The following is an 18,853-nucleotide window of genomic DNA, read 5'->3' as shown; positions in this document are numbered from 1 at the left end:
ATCCATGCTATCTCTATCCTCCAACTCCGTACCTGGGAGCTCCACAGACCCCTCCGCAGGCCAACTCACGCCCGGTAAACACTCCCAAACCTCAGCTACCAGCTTTGATCAGGCAGAGTGGGAACATCAGTTGCGATCTTTCAGTGCCCACTAAAGACATATCCACAAGAAAAAAACGCCTGTTTCAGAGTAGGTTTCCTCTTCCTCTCTGTAGTTTGATACTTCAGTGTTTTCTCTGAATTACTGCTGTAGGTGTGATTATTTTAATTACTCTGCTGCCCGAGTCTGGGCTGTCAGTGTGCCTCCACATCCAACCTCTGCCCTCTCTTCTTCCACTCAGGGCTGACAGAGGAACTTCTCCAGAGTATCACAGCTTTCTGTTGCCTCCTGCAAAACTTTCCTGCAGAGGCACAAATGCTTTTATAGAGAATTCAAGGATCTTCCCAGCAGACTTTTCCTTTTTCTAGTTACCTACTCAGACCCTTTAAAAAAATTAATCTTCATATCACAGTTTAGAAACAACTGTCACACCTCAGGAATGATGACAACAGGTTTGATTGACATAGATTTACTGTTGCCATTCTTTTTAAAGCTCTCAAGCACTCATAAATTGTTTGAAGCACAAAACGTGGCTCTCAAATTTATGACAGAGCAATATGCAATAGTACAAAGTCCTCACTGAAGTGTTTTTAGAATGAATTAGCAGCAGGTTCAATTCATAGTCATCCTACAGACTTATAAAAACATTACTTTTTTCCCAAACTCAAACTGATATCATTTCAACAGATTTCTTTCAGCCTAAGATGAACTACTTTGGGTCTGGCTTAGTGTCTGTGCCTTCTTAAAATTTCATTTACCTCTGGCAGAAAGCTATCCTTCTCTCAAAGCTACAATCTTTGACCTTTAACATGCTGGCAAACAGTACATAAAAAAATGATGATGGAACGGAATGAGTTAAGGATTGCTCTGAGTAGAACACATCAAAATCTCCATACCTCCATAACTAAATATTTCTTATGATTTTCAAAATAAATATCTTGACCATTCCTTTTGTTAGCCAAGGTATCTGTACAACTTTTGTCAGTATTTACATAAATGTTAAATTTACCTTAATATCAAGCACTATAAAAACTTCTATAATGTAAATAAAATGACAGAAGAACGGTCAACACATGTCTATTTCCAAAGGAATTTTGCACAAAATGATGATGGCCTCTATACTGTTCTGCTATTAGTTATAAACTTTGCATTTTTAAGTACATTATGTATTCAGCTTTTTTTCCCTTTACTCTACACTTTTGCACTCTAGATGAGCCACATATATAAGAGCAAGCCTAGTTTGAATACCGAAACTGTATTATTCTGCTGTCTCCTATCTGGCTGAGCAGGTTTTTTAGTTAGGGTTTGTCATTGATTTCTTTTTATATATTTGTAAATTCTACAGTATGCAAAGCAATAAACATGAAAATATATAGTATACACAGAATAACGCTATGTAGAGAAAATCTTGATAACATTTCTAGTTACAACTTAGTATCTATGTTTTTCTGCCATGTTATGGTGGTAAGACCCTCTGTTATGCTTAAGCAAAAAAGAATAAAGGCAGACTTACTTGATATAATAGGGCACTTTGTTATGTGAAACAGATCTCTGCCATGGAAACTGTACTGAGGCTGAGAAATAAAGAGAAGATAATTATTAGAAAGCACCTGTCAAATAAAAAAAGATCAAACTATCTTTGTTTTATGTATTTATTTTACAATTAAAACAGTTATAATAAATTAAATGGGAACAATTAAAACTTCCTAGACTACTTTCAGTAATTAGAAAATTAGCTGGAGAAAACGACGGCAATCTGTCAAGAAGATTCTAAGCATCTACTTGATGCCAAGCTGGACATAAAACAAATGTGGTGATTCTACTTCAAAGAAAGATAATAAATTCTGAGCAAGCAAGCTATCCACCCAGAGAAAATAGAAACATTGGTTTCCCTACCTCCACAGAATTATTATCAGTTTAAGCTTTGGATATAAATGCTTACACTACTATTAATTAATGCTCCACAACAGACTAAAAACGAGGAATATCAACCTTAATTTTATTAGTTACAACCCTCAGCTTCTATTTGCAACCCAAATTAATATTAATTAACACTGTATGGCTGTCCTGGGGTGGTGGAGTTTTTTGGTGGCAGGGGAGGGGGCTATAGGGGCAGCCCCCTGTGAGAAGCTTCTTAAAGCTCCCCCAGCTCCACGTCAGCTCCACTTCTGTTTGGGAAATTGAGCCAATCAGCTGCGCCTCTGCGATAACGTATTTAAGAAGGGACGTGGTGACGGGCAGGGGGACTTGTGAGGAGGAGTTGCTGCAGCTGCGTGAACACCAAGGTCAGTGGAGGAACGGAGGAAGAAAGGAGGGGGGAGGTGTGCTGGAGCAGAGACCCCCCTGTATCCTGTGGTGAGACGGCAGGGCGGCCCCCCCCCCGCCACCCATGAAGATCTGTGGTGGAGCAGACACTGATTTATGGCCCGTGTTTTGCCACATAATGGGTGATCTGCCCTGCCCGGTCCTATCTCGAATCCCAAGCCTGGCTCATTTGTCCCTTCTCATCACTGGAAGATAAGGGATGTGTGAGTGGCTGCGTGGTGCTCAATTGTCCTCTGAGCTCAAACCATGAAAATGGCCAACAAAAAAGGCATTAAAACCTGACTTTGTACTCCTTGCCGAACAGCAGTAATCTTTGCAGAATTTATGCAAGTCTGATAACATCATCCATAACATCAATAAGCCTTCTGCACACAGAGTTGCAAAAGGCATGAAGTCATACATGGCACTACAACTCTGCTTATCTAAAGATCCCAGGAAATAAAAGGGGAAAAAAGTATTCATGTGAACAGGACTGCTGGTGTACAACTTAAAAGTAGCCATTTGCTAAAGAACCATAGGTCCTACATATGTCATACAGAAATTACCAAACTAGTGCCCAGTTCATTTGGGTTTTATCATAGAAGAAACTCACTTATCTAGATTCACTGTAGAAGCAGAAATTGAAAGAAAATGTAGGAATAACTGATCATCACAATGGGATGAATTTATACCGTACACATATGCCAACACTTCCGAGACAGAGTGCCTACTCCTAGGTGCTAATGCCCATTTTAAAACCTGGTAAAATGAGACATAGCTTTGATCCACATTGGACCGCAAGTGATTAAACTCTCAGTTAATATAATTTTCTGCAAGCATGGCCCACTCTAGAGCTCATCTCTCTTTGGAAAAAAAAAAAAAAAAAATCCATTTGAAAGTAACTCTCCTCTTCCCCTAAGACCTCTCAAGGTTGCAGCAAAGACTTACAAGCCATGTAAGCCCCACAGGCTGCTGTTGCTGGAGAAAGAGACAGGTCTTGCCCTGCTCCCAGCCCACCATTCCCTGAAAGGTATAATGGCTGTGACCTCTTCCTGGACTACAAAAAATTGCAGCATTCATGTACTACACAGTAACACATAGTAAGGCTAAATGGTCAAATAGAGGTAGTTAACTAAAAAAATAATCTTTCAGCATTCATAACTGAAAGAAAAGAAAAAACAAAAATCATCCAGATAGGTGAAGGTGGCCATCAGCTTTAGAGTTTCACTCTTCTGCAGTTTAGCACCTATGGTGGCTCCAGTACTACTACACTAATTATGTCAACTAACTAAGAAGAAAAATCTGGCCACAATTTACTTAGGTATGATTTATGTGCTATGACAGACTATAGATATTTTGCACTGACACAGATATGGACTAAACAATGTATTGTTTAATTAATTAATTAATAATAAATTGAATTATTAATTATTATGAACCAAGCCCTTTCTAAAAACATTGCCAGTTCTCTGCTGCATTAAACTCTGCAAAATGAAATTCCCATTCTTTTTTTAAAATCAGTCTCTCAATGAAAATTGAACAGAGTAGTTATTGATTCTGGCACTCACTAGCAGGCCTGCAGATATTAGTAAGGCTGGACAATACTCAGAGATGTTCTGAGCAGGCCACTTGAAGACCTAGGCTATTTGTTAGGGAACACGTGGAGTCAGCGCTCTGTGGATGTTCATGGATTCTTCTAAGAAAGTATATAAGAAACACAACAAAGAGAAGGGGATTGTGGTCCTTGGAAAATAAATATATTACAGAAAAAACCAAGATACTATTTCTAATGCCAGGAGACGACAAAATCTTTTTGTAAAGAATAATGAATTACAAAGATTCTTCATCTTTATCTGTAGTAGGGATATATAAAATTTAATGATCAGCAGCTAACTTTCAAGGAGCTTACTTTCCGTCTCAAAAGTACTGAAAAAAAAAAAAGCAATCAAATTCTGCATACTACTGATGGGAGGGGAAAAATAGCTCAGCAAAGAGAGGGATTATAGATTGTAGTGGCCTACTAATGCTGCTTTGCCTCAGCCTCCTACTGCAGGTTGTTTTAGGAAGTGGCAACGTCATATTGTTTGCTAGTCTTCAAAAATATTCTGAAGCAATTTCTTAGCAATAGTCTGGATGAATCCATGTAATTGGTGTCCCAAGAACTCCAACAGCAGTACCAAACACCGCACTGTGTCTTCTTTAGTAGAGAAATGTTACCAGCCACTGCAGAGATTAAGTTACTGGATTAAGGGGGTGTTAATCAGGGTGCTAATCTCATCTAGGCTCCCTTTCCCATGAAAGGTTGGACCAGGTGATCTTTTGAGGTCCCTTCTGACCTGGGCTATTCTATGATTCTATGAATCTGATGAACAGGTAGAGATATGTGTTTTGCTAGCACAGATTACTGATTAAATGACGACTGGCAGCTACTCAGCTGAAAATGGTGTGATGGCAAGATATGGTTTCTTGTTATGATTTGGAGGAAGATTAATAGGTAGGTGGGGAAAATTTAAAACAGCTGCTATAAAATGAACACAGACAAAAACCTCCCCTCTAAATCAGAAATGCAACTTTGGAGATAAAGATTTGCATGAGACATACATATCATAATCTCAGTTTCAGGAGTTTGAGATTATTTTATTCAGAATACTGCTCTACTTGTTCCTCACAGTTAGAAGTCATTTATGGCTGCTAAAAAGACTTGACAAATTTAATTTAGAATATGCACTATTTCAACCTGTCAGGATAAAACCTTCATTTTTCCAGATTTAATGATTTTTTTATTACTTTCCTTTTGAAGTTACTGTCCCTGACTTTCATCTAAGAGACTTTATATAAAGTTGTAGGTATTAAATTCTGTAACGCTGTCTAGTTAAAGCTCTTAAAACAGTTTGTTTTTTTAAAGATATTTTTGCTGTAGTTTGTGTGGGGAAGGAGGTTGGTTGTTTTTAAACAAATAATTCCAATGGATAACTGCATATTATTTGGTTTTGCAGGACTGTGGTACCTGGCTATAGCTCTTTGCGGTATCCACCAACATGCATTCTGGAAACTTTCCTTTCTTGACTTTTGTATGTAACGTAAACTGAATGTCCCCTTAAGACTGGAGAAGATGCCCTAAGCAAGGCTGAGGCATGCTGATAAGGCACTGCATAGTCTCTTTGGACTTATTTCTATGAATAATGTTTTATCCAGCAACAAAGTTCACCACTCAGTCTTATGAATGTAATTATTTGTTGTGGCATGCTGTAAACCAAATCAAGGAAATGATCCCAGTCAAGGCAAACAAAAACAGCCAGCGTTGCATGGCAGGCTTCCTTGTTTTTCATGTGGATTCTCTAAGTGATTTTTTTTTTTTTTCCTTTTTTCCAGATCACTCACCTGAATATTTGCATTGGTCCAGGTGAGGAGAGGTGAACAGTCTTAACAGTGACACAGCAGTGAAGTTGGGAACTTCTCAAACCAGCTGAAGTAGGGGAAACTGCATCTTCTGTATGCTGTTTCCCAGCGTTTTAATTACACAGACTAGACTGACTACTCTCCCTGTTAATCTGGCATTTTTCAACAGAGCCAAAGGTACCACTCTACCTATATTCTTTTTAGCAAATTTTTAGGTAGGTGTGCTGCTCTAGGTCAAGGTTATAAATCTGATATTGGAAGGGCTACAAAACCACTGTGGCAACACTATCCAATACTTCTAATAGGATTTAAAAAAAAAAAAACAAAACCAAAAAAACCCATACACTTTTAAAGTTGTCCTGTCAATTTTAAAAAAGAACAAAATGGTTCCAGGAATTGTTATTCTGCATAACAGCTGTAATATTTTAAATACACTGCATCATTTTTACCATAATGTTTACTGAAAAACTAGTTGTCAATTTAAAATATGAACACAGTTGTCACGTAACTGAAGAAGAAAACAAGATTTATTTATTGATTTAAATTGTATTAGTTGTTTAGCTATACAGTGACATATGGCACTTTAGAATCTCTCGGACAGAGCTGTTCATTTTTATATTCTCTTCTCAACTCCTGCAATAATTCTATCTTTATTATTGAAACCCTCAGTTAAAAACTGGAGAGCTGATTAGGTTAACACTTTGTATCACGAGCTCTGATGATGGCAGATAGGCAAGAACGTCAAAAAACCAACATGGATCTTGATATCACAACCTATCTATCTGTAACAAGTAAGTCAAATGAGAACAAGGGAGCAAAAGCATCTGCTTTTCCTCTCTTCATATATGGGAGATATATATGGGTTTACATCTCAAAAATCTTCACTAAACAGAAAAAGATGCAAGGATGGGTCTTGAGAGGAAGTGATGCAGGTTTGCTTTCCCTACCCCTTTATATGAAGTTCCAAGAATGTATGACATGAAGCCTTTAATAAAAAAAAACAAAATCCAGACTTCCTTTGTGTCATCTCAGCAAGTGTGGAAGCAAAAGGAAACTGAGGAAAGAGGTAGCAGGGGATGAGAAACTGTGGTTATGAACACAAAGATTCTGGAACAGCCACAGGTCAGACCTGGCAGCAAACAGAAGGCTAAGAATAAAGCAACCAGGGGCACAACAATAACTCAGCAAGATATTGCAGTGGGAAGCACACCAGTGAGAATGTCACTGGAGTTATGAAGATGAAACACCCCTAAAAAAACAGGGACGTAGGTAACAATATGGAAGCGGAACTTCTTGTTCCTCAGGCCATAGGGAAATGTGGAGTAAAGAGCAGACAGTGTTTGAGAAAGCAGTCATCTATCACATGCATCTATTAATTCAAAGAACTTACTGGAAAGGAAGTGCTGTGATGCAGGCCCAAAATCACGGTGTGCCTCCTGTAACTGTTTAAGTCGATCTTCTACTGACACCTGCACACAAACACACATACACAAAATTTACGTTGCATTTACGTTGTACCACCAGGGCCATGATAATAAAAACATTTGTTTACCCTCATTTTTAGTTAAAAAAATCTGTCTGTGTATCATAGCACTTATTTGACATCCAGCTATTCAAGGCTACTTTTTTTCTTTCATTTTCTTGATGAAAGTCATGTTCATATCTTGCAGTGTTCTCATGAGAGTACCACAGATCAATAATGAACAACAGTAGTTTCAAGATGCCTATAGCCGACTGTTAACGCTTCTGACCTCCTCCCAACCTTTCCGTTGTCCAAATTTCCATAGTCAGCAGGTCTCAGTTTGATTGTGTTCATCTCACAGCTGCCTTTTCAGCACGGAACCATTTTGGAAGATACTGCTTCACTGGCTGACATGACTTCCCCCTGGTTTATTAATTGAAACTGCACTAGCACACCCAGCAGCAGTTTTACTGTTTGGTTAACTCAATTTAAGACAATATAAAAAAAAAAAAAAAAAAACAAAACACAAAAAAAAAAAAAAACAAAAAAACAAAAAAACAAAAAAAAACAGGAAAAGAAACCCGCTAACAAATTATATTAGGAAAGGAAAGGGAAGGTCTGATATGACACATTAATAGATTTGCTTCGCAGGAGCAACTGATTCAAAACTGCCAGTCCAGAAACTGCTGTCCAGGTTTTAAAAATTCAGTTCCACCACTCTCAGCTAGAGAGGTGGCAGATCCTCCATCCTTCCCCCAATTCTTTCAGACACTTACTAACATCCTTAGAAGTCAGATAAAGAAATAAATAGCAGCTGACTCACAGTATTTCCTACAAAAAAAAAAAAAAAAACCCAAAAAACAGAGCGAGGAAGTGCAAAAATTGATAAATGAACTTTTAACTGATGTAAGAAACTTCATTAAACCATTCACTGTGAAACTGTGACTGAATTTGAACTGTAATCAGGCACATGGATTCATATCGCTTAGTTATGATTACTGTGCTTAAATGGTCTGAGCAAGGTAAATTATTGTCATAGCATATCCTCTTCTGTTTTGTAATGCTAAATGTGCTATTGCTCACATGTTGTTGTAGTTCTACTAATACTGAAGTCACTTTAAGTGAAATTCCCTGCAGACACTGAACATTCAAAACCAAAACAAAACAGGTTTCACATGAGCTGGAAACACAACAGAAATACGCACACGAGTTTTCAGTAACCATGATTTATGCGTTAAAACTATTGCTACAAGACATAAAAAAAGCAAGCAGCAATAGTTCCCACTAGTCTCCAGAGATTAATGCAGTCTTCTGAATAAGTAAACTGCTGAGACAGCTTAAAAGGAAAAGCTTTTGGTCAAGCTTCAGAAGGAAAGACAGCTCCCTCTGTTGCTTTGGTACTACTAGAGTAAAACCTTAAAGATAGAAATAATGAACAAATGGCAATAATGCAATTTTTAAGAGAACAGAATAGAGTGAGAAGCATCCCTCCTCCCACACCTACTGTACACATTCAGAAGAATACCTGTAAAAGTTTCCACCGCATATTAAGATCATCCAGTTGACGAGACATCTTTAATGATGGGTAAAGGTCAAGTGGAGACAGCTGACTAGACAAATCATTCACTGTTTTAACTTTCAAGTTGATGGGAGCCATTTCTTCTCTAAAAGCCTACATGAGTAAGAAGCATACATTTATGTTCAATAGACATCTGAGCAGCACAAAAGCCATCACAGACTCAACATGGTTCAGACTTGCCCAACGCATTAGCTTATGCTAAACAAATGTATGCAACTCAGTTCTCCAGCAAATAAACTTCACTCACTTCAATATTCTTGTTAATTCCTTCATATCCATCTTCAGAGAAAAACAGTATGAAATTTACTCAAATACTCATATCCAAATTGCAGCCCTAAAACAATTTAAATACGTTTTTTAGAGGTGCCATATGGCAAAAAGAAATACACAATGTTCTATCAGGAGCTTTATCAGTATATACAGCCTGTCAAGTGCTCCTAAGAAAAAGATGTGTTCAGTAACTACAGTTTTCCAATATTAAGCAGCTGACAAAAATTCAATTTAAAAACTATTATTGAATTAGCAAAGCATGAAGGAATGTATCTTCTATGGAAAAGGAGTACAGTGTTTTACCTGATTATAACTATAGTGTAAAATTATTACAATGATTGAAAAGAAGAAAAAGGTTTATTGAATCAAATGGAACTAAATACAGTATTAAGACAAAATTGATGTAAGTTTTAGCTACAGTTGAAAAGATGCATCAAATGTCTTTCTTGTTATGAGCTGTTAATTGTTCAGTCCTATAAACAGCTTGATTAAACATCATAAAACAAGCCAAAAAAATGGAAAAAATATTTTCTTTGGACAATTCAATTATTTACCTCCCTTCAAAATTCCTCTCATCAGGCCCGGGAACAGAAGGCACCTACTGGCAGGAAAGAAGCGTTTGGCTTCTGGACAGACAGCTGAGCCCCTATTACTTCAGCAGATGTTTCAGTTTTTCCACAGCAATGAAAATCTAAAAGACTTTGCTTTGTTCTTCTTTACGGAAAAAGCCATCAAGATATGACAAATTGCTTCTTAACACAAGAACAAAGAGCTACTCAGCATCAGCATCTTATTGCTTGCTTTAGTATCTATATTAAAATGTAAGAGAGGGAGGAGAAGATGCATTACCCTTCTCAAATCAACAACAGTCTGGCTATAAATCAGCTTTGACTGCCTTTGTTTTGAACATTTTGGTTCCATTAAACCTGAAAGTAACAACAAAATTTGGAGAATGAGAATGTTTGCACTGATATATTTGAAATAATGTAGTCCTGTGTTAATTTCGTATGAATCCACAGGCTGTGTATACATAGAGAGAATATTTGCAGAAAGCTGATCGCAACCCTTCATTCTTCTAACAGCAACATCCCATGCTGAAGACATGGATGGTCAGGTACATGACCCCAGGGTGCTCTAATGTTTTGCCATATTAATTCCTGAGCTTAAAAAAAAAAAAAAAAAAAAAAAAAAAGTTGTGTTTGTGAAACAGAAACTTGGTGATAACTGCTAAATTTGCCTGAAACAGCAATTTTCTCTATCTACATGTGCATACCCACATGCTCCATTGGCATCCTTGATATTCAGGCATTCCCCTCCCATCAAGCACTGTGCTTTTTCCAGTCAGCTTTCCTGGACAATGTTAGCTATCAGAAGCTATTCCTTCTCTGGGGAGCTCTGCATTACTGACTCCCTACTCAATCCAGGCAGCTAAGCAGGGGACAACTACTACCCATCACAAGCAGCCACACCTTGCAGTGCCAAGCCCTGCATGGATGGGCTGGAACCCTGACTGCAAGAATTGGTATGCCCATGAGAACACTATATGGTAGTATGTGTTCTTCACTTTGAAATATTCCTAAAGAGAAGCCAGACTAAAGTAAAAGCAAATACAAATTTTTACTCATACAAGCTAAGATAGATAACAGACTCAAAGTTTGTAGAAGTTAAGGAACAGAAATTAAAACTATGTATATACTTCTGTATGACTGAAAGAGCTCTAAATGTTTTTTTAAGAAGAAAGTTATATATAACAGCCAAACGGATCTGACAGCTCATCACTACAGAAAGGAAAACCTACTGTCAACTGCCTGGATGATAACTGACTCAGCTTGATCATACTCCAGTGCCTGGGCAAAGCTCCAAACACACTAATGGCCTGACTGTGGATTAGACAGTATATCTAGGAGAAAAATATTTAAATCCTAGAACACAATTTTTTTTCTTTTAATGAACGTTACATTCTGTAACGCATCTGCAGCTTGCTGATCACATGCACTTCTGCAATCACAGCTGACACAGTACTCAACTCTGAGACCTCAGATCTAGTCTTTAATGAATACTTTAAACTGTACATGAGAATTTAAGTATACAGCGTGTACATATCTAACATGACTAGAGGTAGTAGATTGGAGGGTCCCAACTCTCACACAGGCTAAATATTTCCCAGGAGTTCCACACTTACTGTAGTTTTTTCAATGTGATCTGGTAATGAATCTATAAGCAAGTCTCCCACAGGTTTCCAGCCATTCCTCACGTTTTCAGCCTCCTTCAAGTCAGCATCAAGGTCATCCATAGCACACTGTAGGTCTTTCAGTTTTTCTAATGCTTTGTCCACTTGCTTCTGCCAGATATTGGCACTGGCATTTAGGTTCTCCCATTTCTCTTTTACCTCTGATGACTGCTTACGCATAGCTTTGGCAATCTTCATGGCTTTCTCCTCAGGAGTCAACTCTGCAGAAGGAAAGAAAAGTTACACTGTTTATTTCTTCTCTTATTCATGTCTAGTTAAACACACAGTGCTTCTGAGATACATGCTCAAGACAGTAAGTTCAGTGTCAACTGATAATTTATTTCAGCAGGAACAAGGCAGAAGAAAGTCCACCTTGCCATAACTGAAATAAACATTTATCACTTCTGGAGTTTCCCTACTGGAAATCTCAACAGAGAATCTGGGGACCATTTCACGTAGAAAGAACAAGAACACTGCTTTGTTCCTGGATCACTTATCACCACTATTCACCCGACCATCAGGATGTCTCTTCTCTTCCTATTCACTAGAAAAAAATTAGGTGTAATGAGTACCATGTGGTGAATGGCTCTGCAGCTCCACATTTATTTCTCTGGATTAACACCAAAGCTCTGAAAGGCTGGTTTAAATAGGCTTTGCAAATCTAAAAATGTTCAGTGAACCTGTTGACTGAAAATGAGCCAATCTCATGGTGCACTATTTCCCACAAATTTCAGGCTTATGTGTCTAAATCCCAGGCAACCCAGAAACCATGGAAATCCCATTAATGTTAGCAAAGATCAGCTGCCACTAAATCAGCAAAGCTAAAGTGGGCACACACACACACAACCTCAGGACATATTCACAGGAGATGATACTGATTATTTCAGTAAATTGCTTACATTTAAATCCCCAGTCCCTGGTAAGTCTGCAAGACACCAAACAGAACTCCACACTACAGATATGCCTCAGCCCTCTGACAACAAGAACTGAGTCAGCTGGTGGCTTATCTCTTCTGCATAACAGATGACTTCTGCAAACCAGTTGGGTAGTCTATCAATAAGAGAACATCCTGCCTGCCTTTCCGGTGTCTTTAATTTGAGATTAAGCAAGACCCAGACAGTGAGAAAACTAAAAAGAAAACCCTAAGACATCCACAGCAGGTCCTGCTGTCTAGAGGCCTTGCTGAAAAAAGTCACAGTTAGCTTCCTTCACTAGGGAAGAGTTGCTTCAGTAATGACAAACAAAGGCAGACTCAGAGGATTCCCCTCCTACATAACAACCTTGCAGTTTCTGCAGGCAGAGAAACAATCAGAGGAAACTTGATATAATGCAGAAGCCAGAAAACACAAGAAGGGGGAGACATGGCATACGCTGAAACTGAGCCAACTGGCCTACTCACTCATGTATAAAAGCCTTGGATACAGTTTATCATAGTATTCTTGCAATTAACATCCAAGTGCTGTCCAGAAATCAATCATACACCATCACGCAGAGCTAAAAGCACCATTTTTATCAGAAGTCAAATGAGACATACAATATTTTATTTACTGTTATACTGTCTTTAAAATCACTATAACTGACTAAGGTTGGAGTTGCTAGCTTGGGGGAGGAGGGCAAGCAGGGAACGTAGGAAAAAATGCGGAGGGAGGAAGCTTTTTGTTTTTCAAGTGATAGATGAGTGTTGAAGTGAATGCACTGTTATGGTTGCAAAAGTTCTCACACTGTGACTCTGATGATGCAACTATTGTTCCATAGCACCCAACAGAGGAAAGAACACTACAAGTAATTAATATAAAATAAATCATTAGAAAACATTCAATTTGTTGTTGAGAAGGGCTGGCACATTTTCCCCAGATGTAAAAAGTAACAGGGAATTGTTTGGATCAAAACCAGAGTTTCTCCCCCCTAATTCCACATATTTGTTTATTTTTAAAAATGTTTCTACAAATCTTAGTCCATATTAGTCTTGATACATGCTAGACTAAAAATACTAGAAGAGTGTTCAGCAACACAATCTAGACACCACCTGAAGAAAAAAACAATGCAACCAAAAACTACCAACCCACAATGCACATTTTGCATTTTAATTGGTGATATGGGGGGAGAGGATGTTGCCAAACGACCACGTGTTGCCCAAAAGCATAAGGCATCTTGCTAAGTGGTTATGTAGAAGAAAAAGAAGTACAACCAATGATAACCAAAGCAGAATGGGAGGGAAGGACAATCAACAAGAGCCAACATCACCAAAGGAAGAGAAAAAAATACCAAGGCTGTAGGTTGCAGAGCATGTTTTGACCTCTAGAATTAGAAAAGCTCTTTTTTAAAAGACAGCCATTTGTAGAAAGAGTGGAGCTGAGAGGGACAAAAGAAATTTTGAGCTTACGAAGGTATTTCAGCGACTTGCTGGGTGTCATAAGCTATCACACAAAAGCACTGATCATGTGCACTCTGCCTGCAAAGGCAGAGTCTAGACAGGCTTAGGGATACTGCAATGGCAAGAGGGTGTTTCAGAAGAGGAATTTGGGGTGGAACAGTTGTGACAAAATGTTGCAATACTTAACTAGATGCCAAAGGACATAAATTATGTAAGTAGCTCTGGGATGAAGACATGGCAGTAACGCACAATTTTCTTTACTGACAGACCAAAATAAAGATGAAGACCAAAGACAGGCTGTGATAAATTGTATCTTGTCTCTGGAATTCCAGCAATTCACAGTAGAATAAACTACATCATAGGACGACACAGTTCTTGGAGGATGTTTACCCCAAGCTTTGAAACAGACTTTAGAAAAAGGAAAAGAAATAAATCTTAAAGTTCGAAGCAAAACCCCCTTTCAGATAAACACTGTTTTAAACAAGAAACAACAGCTACGTATTTTTGCTTATGTAAAGATATCAAAGAAGTTGTTACTGGAAGTAATTTTGGAATTATTCACCATTAAGAGTAATAATATACCATTGATGAATGAGTGAGAATCCACTACTGTCCAGTGACAAAGGGACTGTGAATGATCTAGAAGCTAAGCTAAATTGCAGCAAGCAGGCAAGTTGCATGTAGTGGCAGAATTTGGTATCATAGGATACCTCATAGGTTGAGGTATCCTATGATATCCTGGGATATGAATATAGGCTGAGGACAACCAGGCCTCAGGAGTAAAAGCTGCAGGACTTTAAATGAGGATTAAGGGAGCACCTAGAGCTGGAACTCTTTACACAAGGAAAGGGAATACTAAGCTTTGTTGAAAGGGGAACGAAAACTGCATAACCAGTGGAGGAAGCCTCTTTTGTTGGCATCTTGAACATGTGAATATAGGGGACATTATACTCACAAATTGGACTAAGTAGAAGTTACATATATGCAAAATTGCAATCTGCTATTTTTATCCAACATCATGTGCTCGCATCATCCTTTACCTGTTATCAGAGACAAACCCTACCATTTCCAAATAAGAGAGTAGCAAGTTGTAAGGGCTTAACAGTTCTAAACTAGATTACTAGCAGGTCATTTAAAATGATCAGTCACTTGACAAGGAACATGATGAAAGTTTAGTAAGAGCTGAAAATGTTGCAAAACTTTTTGGTTGTCCCTAAAGGTACTGACACAACAGATTCACTGAGTGCTTCTTGCTCCAGTAGAAGCAGTAAGAAAAAAAAAGTGTCTGTAGCAATAAATGGGAATAGCAGAAGGGAACAACAGCCTGACTTCATTTGTCTGACCAGCTAAAAACAAGGCAGTTTTACTCATGACAAACTTGTCACATATTCTGGGAGGGTAAAAGATTCCAGATTGACTGGCATGATACGAGTATCCCAACAGAACTGAAAACCCAAATGTCGTCTTAAGACCGTTTGTCAAATCAGTGTCATTGTGCGATGGCATCTGCTGCATGTTTTATTTGAAAAATATTAATTAATTGCAAGACTGCTTTATTTTACAATAGCTTTGGAAGTGCTTGTAAACTTGCCTTAAAAAGACATTTACTAGGAAAATAAAGCAAAACACCCATTTTTATGAGCTATAAAACCATTCAGCATCTATTAAGAGAGAAATACATCTTGTATATCTTCATGTTTTCCATCATGAGAACCTAACTTATTAATGAGCAACACACTACTTTTTTTCAAGCAGATAACACCTCAAAGATAATGGTTTCATAGCAGGGAACTGTAAACCTCCTAAAACAATGTCTTAACAGTGAGAATTTTCTTCTATGAGTTTGAAATTTCATCAGTCTGTCATTAAACACACTGGCAGATAGAGTTCCTCTTTGCTGTGAAAAAATGCTATACAGAGGTTGCTGCTTTCATATCCCTACTTAACATGAAGTTTTCTCAACGATCAACCTTCCCCCATTCCCCCTTTTTTTTTATGGTACTTATTATATTATCTCCACTTCAGCAGCTCCTCAGAAAGTAAGAAAAGCCTATATTCACTGAACCATCTGTTTACCAGAGAGGAAAGATATTAACTGACCTTGCAGTCAGGGAGAAAGAGCAGAAAAAAAAATGTCTGTTTCTGTAGTGGAAAAAACTTGATTTTAATAAGCATTTTTTTGTTACAAACAAAGAAATGAAAGCACCAACAGCTTTTCTGTGTCTCTAGCAGAGACAGAGTGCCGTGGAAGGAAAACTTTCAAGTCTGAACTTTATAGCATATAGCTCCCTTACATATATGGAGAACACTTACCCAGGAAAGTTATCAGTGAAGAAAATTCTTCTTGCTTAAGGATTTTTTTTAGATCTCAAACTATTCCTGGCTCTAGTTGATTCTAAGCAACTGTGCTTGATACTCATTATGTGGACGTGAACTGGTGATCTCTTTCCACCTTGACACAATTACATTAATTTCCTTTCACTTTTGTCCTATTCTTAATAAAATATACTAGAACTGGAGTTGATTTCATGACCCCTCCCTCTCCCATTATTTCAAACATTGTCTCTTCCTTGGTTCAATCAATCTTTGCAACAAAAAACAATGGGTGACACAGCACTGTAATCAGTGTAAAAACTTTCAGAGCATTTGAACAGACACAATGGCACATTGTCAAACTCCTAAGCAGAAAAATTAAAAGTAGTGTTATCATTGCATGATGAAGTCTTTAGCATCGCTCCAACAAAAGCATTATCTGGGTTCTAACAATCTGGACAGAAAACTTGGATCTGATGGGACGGGACTAGGAAGTTTAAAGAATAAGCAGCAACTGGTTAATGTGGAAATATAGCAATTAATCAGGCTCCAAGCACCCAACCATGCAAACATAACCCAGTATGTCACTTTTTTTCTCCTATTCAAATATCTATTGCATATGTAGTTAAAACAAAGAAAAAACACAGTCATTTTAATCTTTACCCATTTTTCTTCTATCAAAACTGAAAGTTCTTCAAATCAGAGAAATATAATTAAATAAAGAGTGAATGAGGAAAGTCTCTGCAGGATAAAAGACAAATTACCTTTGGTCTGCAGAAGACAAAAATGCGAAAGCAGAGAAAATGAAGGCTGTTAACCTCACACATGATGAATACTTCTGGAAAAGCCCTAGAGTATAGGCTCCAGATAAAGATAAATGAGAACAATGTTAGCAAATATGCATATCCTATAATAATAGTTGTTGATATTTCCCAGTGGGTGCTAATGGGGAAGACACAGAAGGACAAAACAAAGAGAAAGTAGCTTCTAGTCAGAAGAGATAATTAAGTTGTCCCGTAGCATCTATCTCCAGAAAACTAAGGAAGATTACAATACTCCTGAGAAGCATGCATTCATTCTGCATGACCACTGTAATTTGACAATACAATCAAAACATATGTAATACTTTTAATTAAAAACAATCTGCCATTTTGCAATAAATGGTGTGATCCAAAGCAAGTTCACAATACTTTTTCACAGTGGACACCCAAAGCTTGTGCTGTTCCAGGAACATAAACCAGGTATGAATTCAGTTTCAGTCAACTCCTGACACAAAACCAGAAAAATCCAAATATATCAGTACTATGTCTTCTTCCAATTACTGTGGAAAGGAGGGCACTAACGGAGAGAAGGCTATCACCACTGTATACCAGTTACTCTAGGCAAGTAAAGAATTAATCCTATGTTTCTTTCAAAAGCACTGCAACTGCAGATTGTAACAAGCCTTTTATTTCTTCCAAAGATCAATAAAGATTTTTTTCTGGCACAGCACATATGGCAGGTAGCTCCTCAGCAAGGCTGCAAGAGACAGATATACAACCCCTAACAGCATTTAAAAAAAAAAAAAAAAAAAAAAAACCAAAACAAAAAAACCAACCCAAAAACTCCAAAGGCATTTATTTTATTCCAAAACAATACAAAACCAGCAAATAAATACAAGTCAGGCAGCACAAAAAATAGGGCTCCCTGACTTGATAGCATCTTATAACAACAACACAGGATTTAAAAACAACCATGTTCTGAATTTTTTTGAACCTTCTAAACAAGTTTCCTCAGCCTGTTTTCTCCTCTATACACTTTAGTTCTTGTTGAATATTCTGCAATTTCCAATTTGCTCTTTGAGGCTCATTGATGATGTTTTTGAGCTATGTTCGCTTTAGAGTATAAGAAAGGTTTCAAATAAGGTCCTAACTTCTGACACCCTTCAGTGATCCGCATTGCTAGTATCATAACTGAGAATTCTCTTGCAGACAAAGCTTTTCTGGGTTCTGGAGTCTTTAAAACAAAACAACAATTAAACTTTAAGAACAGGGCTTCCACCTGGGAAACATTATGTATTTCAGCTAAATCTGGGCCATAACAGAGCACACAGGTCAAGAATGGATATAACTCTGCTTATATCCCGAGGTCCTCACGGTTAAAAAAAGTAGTAATAAGATTAACCACTATGTCCCCAGGCCAGCCTTTTCTGATACTCAGCTGTTAAAACCTCGGACTTAAAACTCCTCTAAGTTTGCACTCCACATCACTCAGCAAATGGGAACAAGTGCCTTGAACTTTACTAATATGAGTCCAAGCAGGCAACCATGTAGACTCTACAGGAAGAATTTCAAGGCTCTGCCCAGGTGGACTAAATTTGTAGGGTGACTAAGAGACCTATTTGAAAAGGAGAGAGATACTTAGTTTGAGATTCTCTCTTGGGTAACTGCACATTAATCTTATGAAGAAACACTCAAAAGCCACAAGCAAATTATCTCCAACTAAAACAGGGGCAGCAATGTTCAAAATAGCGTAAGTAGTTTCCAGGCATGATTCCACTGACCTCCAGTGGGCCACACCTTCTTCATTCTCCTCAGCACTTGTAATTTTTACACTCAAGGCTTCATACTCAGCCCAGCTGCATGGCAGAGAACAAAAAGCTATTCCAGTGGTGTGTGACAGCTAGTGGACAGGTACCAGTGGTTGGGAATGGAAATGCTGCTTGCTATATACATCAGAAAACAGCAAATTGCCTATTTCCAGTGAGATCTTTCTTGCTAAAAGGAAAAATGATGGCAGAGAATTTACCTGAATATCTTGAGTGGTGAGAAGCAAAGAAGTTTG

General features: G+C 37.9%; 1 protein-coding gene across 7 annotated transcripts in view; it reads right to left on the bottom strand.

Annotated features, from left to right (window-relative positions):
• The window catches only part of UTRN (utrophin), a 387,073-nt gene that overhangs the window by 79,281 nt on the left and 288,939 nt on the right, over positions 1-18,853 (bottom strand). For all 7 annotated transcript variants that reach the window (XM_042795633.1, XM_042795636.1, XM_042795635.1 and 4 more), the window contains 4 exons: positions 11,296-11,564; positions 8,790-8,936; positions 7,193-7,271; positions 1,613-1,673 (listed from right to left, as the gene is read on the bottom strand). In XM_042795633.1, coding sequence (XP_042651567.1) covers positions 1,613-1,673; positions 7,193-7,271; positions 8,790-8,936; positions 11,296-11,564 — 556 coding nt within the window. The remainder of the gene's footprint in view (positions 1-1,612; positions 1,674-7,192; positions 7,272-8,789; positions 8,937-11,295; positions 11,565-18,853) is intronic.

Source organism: Tyto alba, unplaced genomic scaffold, assembly GCF_018691265.1.
Source record: "Tyto alba isolate M040663 unplaced genomic scaffold, T.alba_DEE_v4.0 Super-Scaffold_22, whole genome shotgun sequence".
NCBI lineage: Eukaryota > Metazoa > Chordata > Aves > Strigiformes > Tytonidae > Tyto > Tyto alba.
This window is presented reverse-complemented; position numbering and strand designations above follow the sequence as displayed.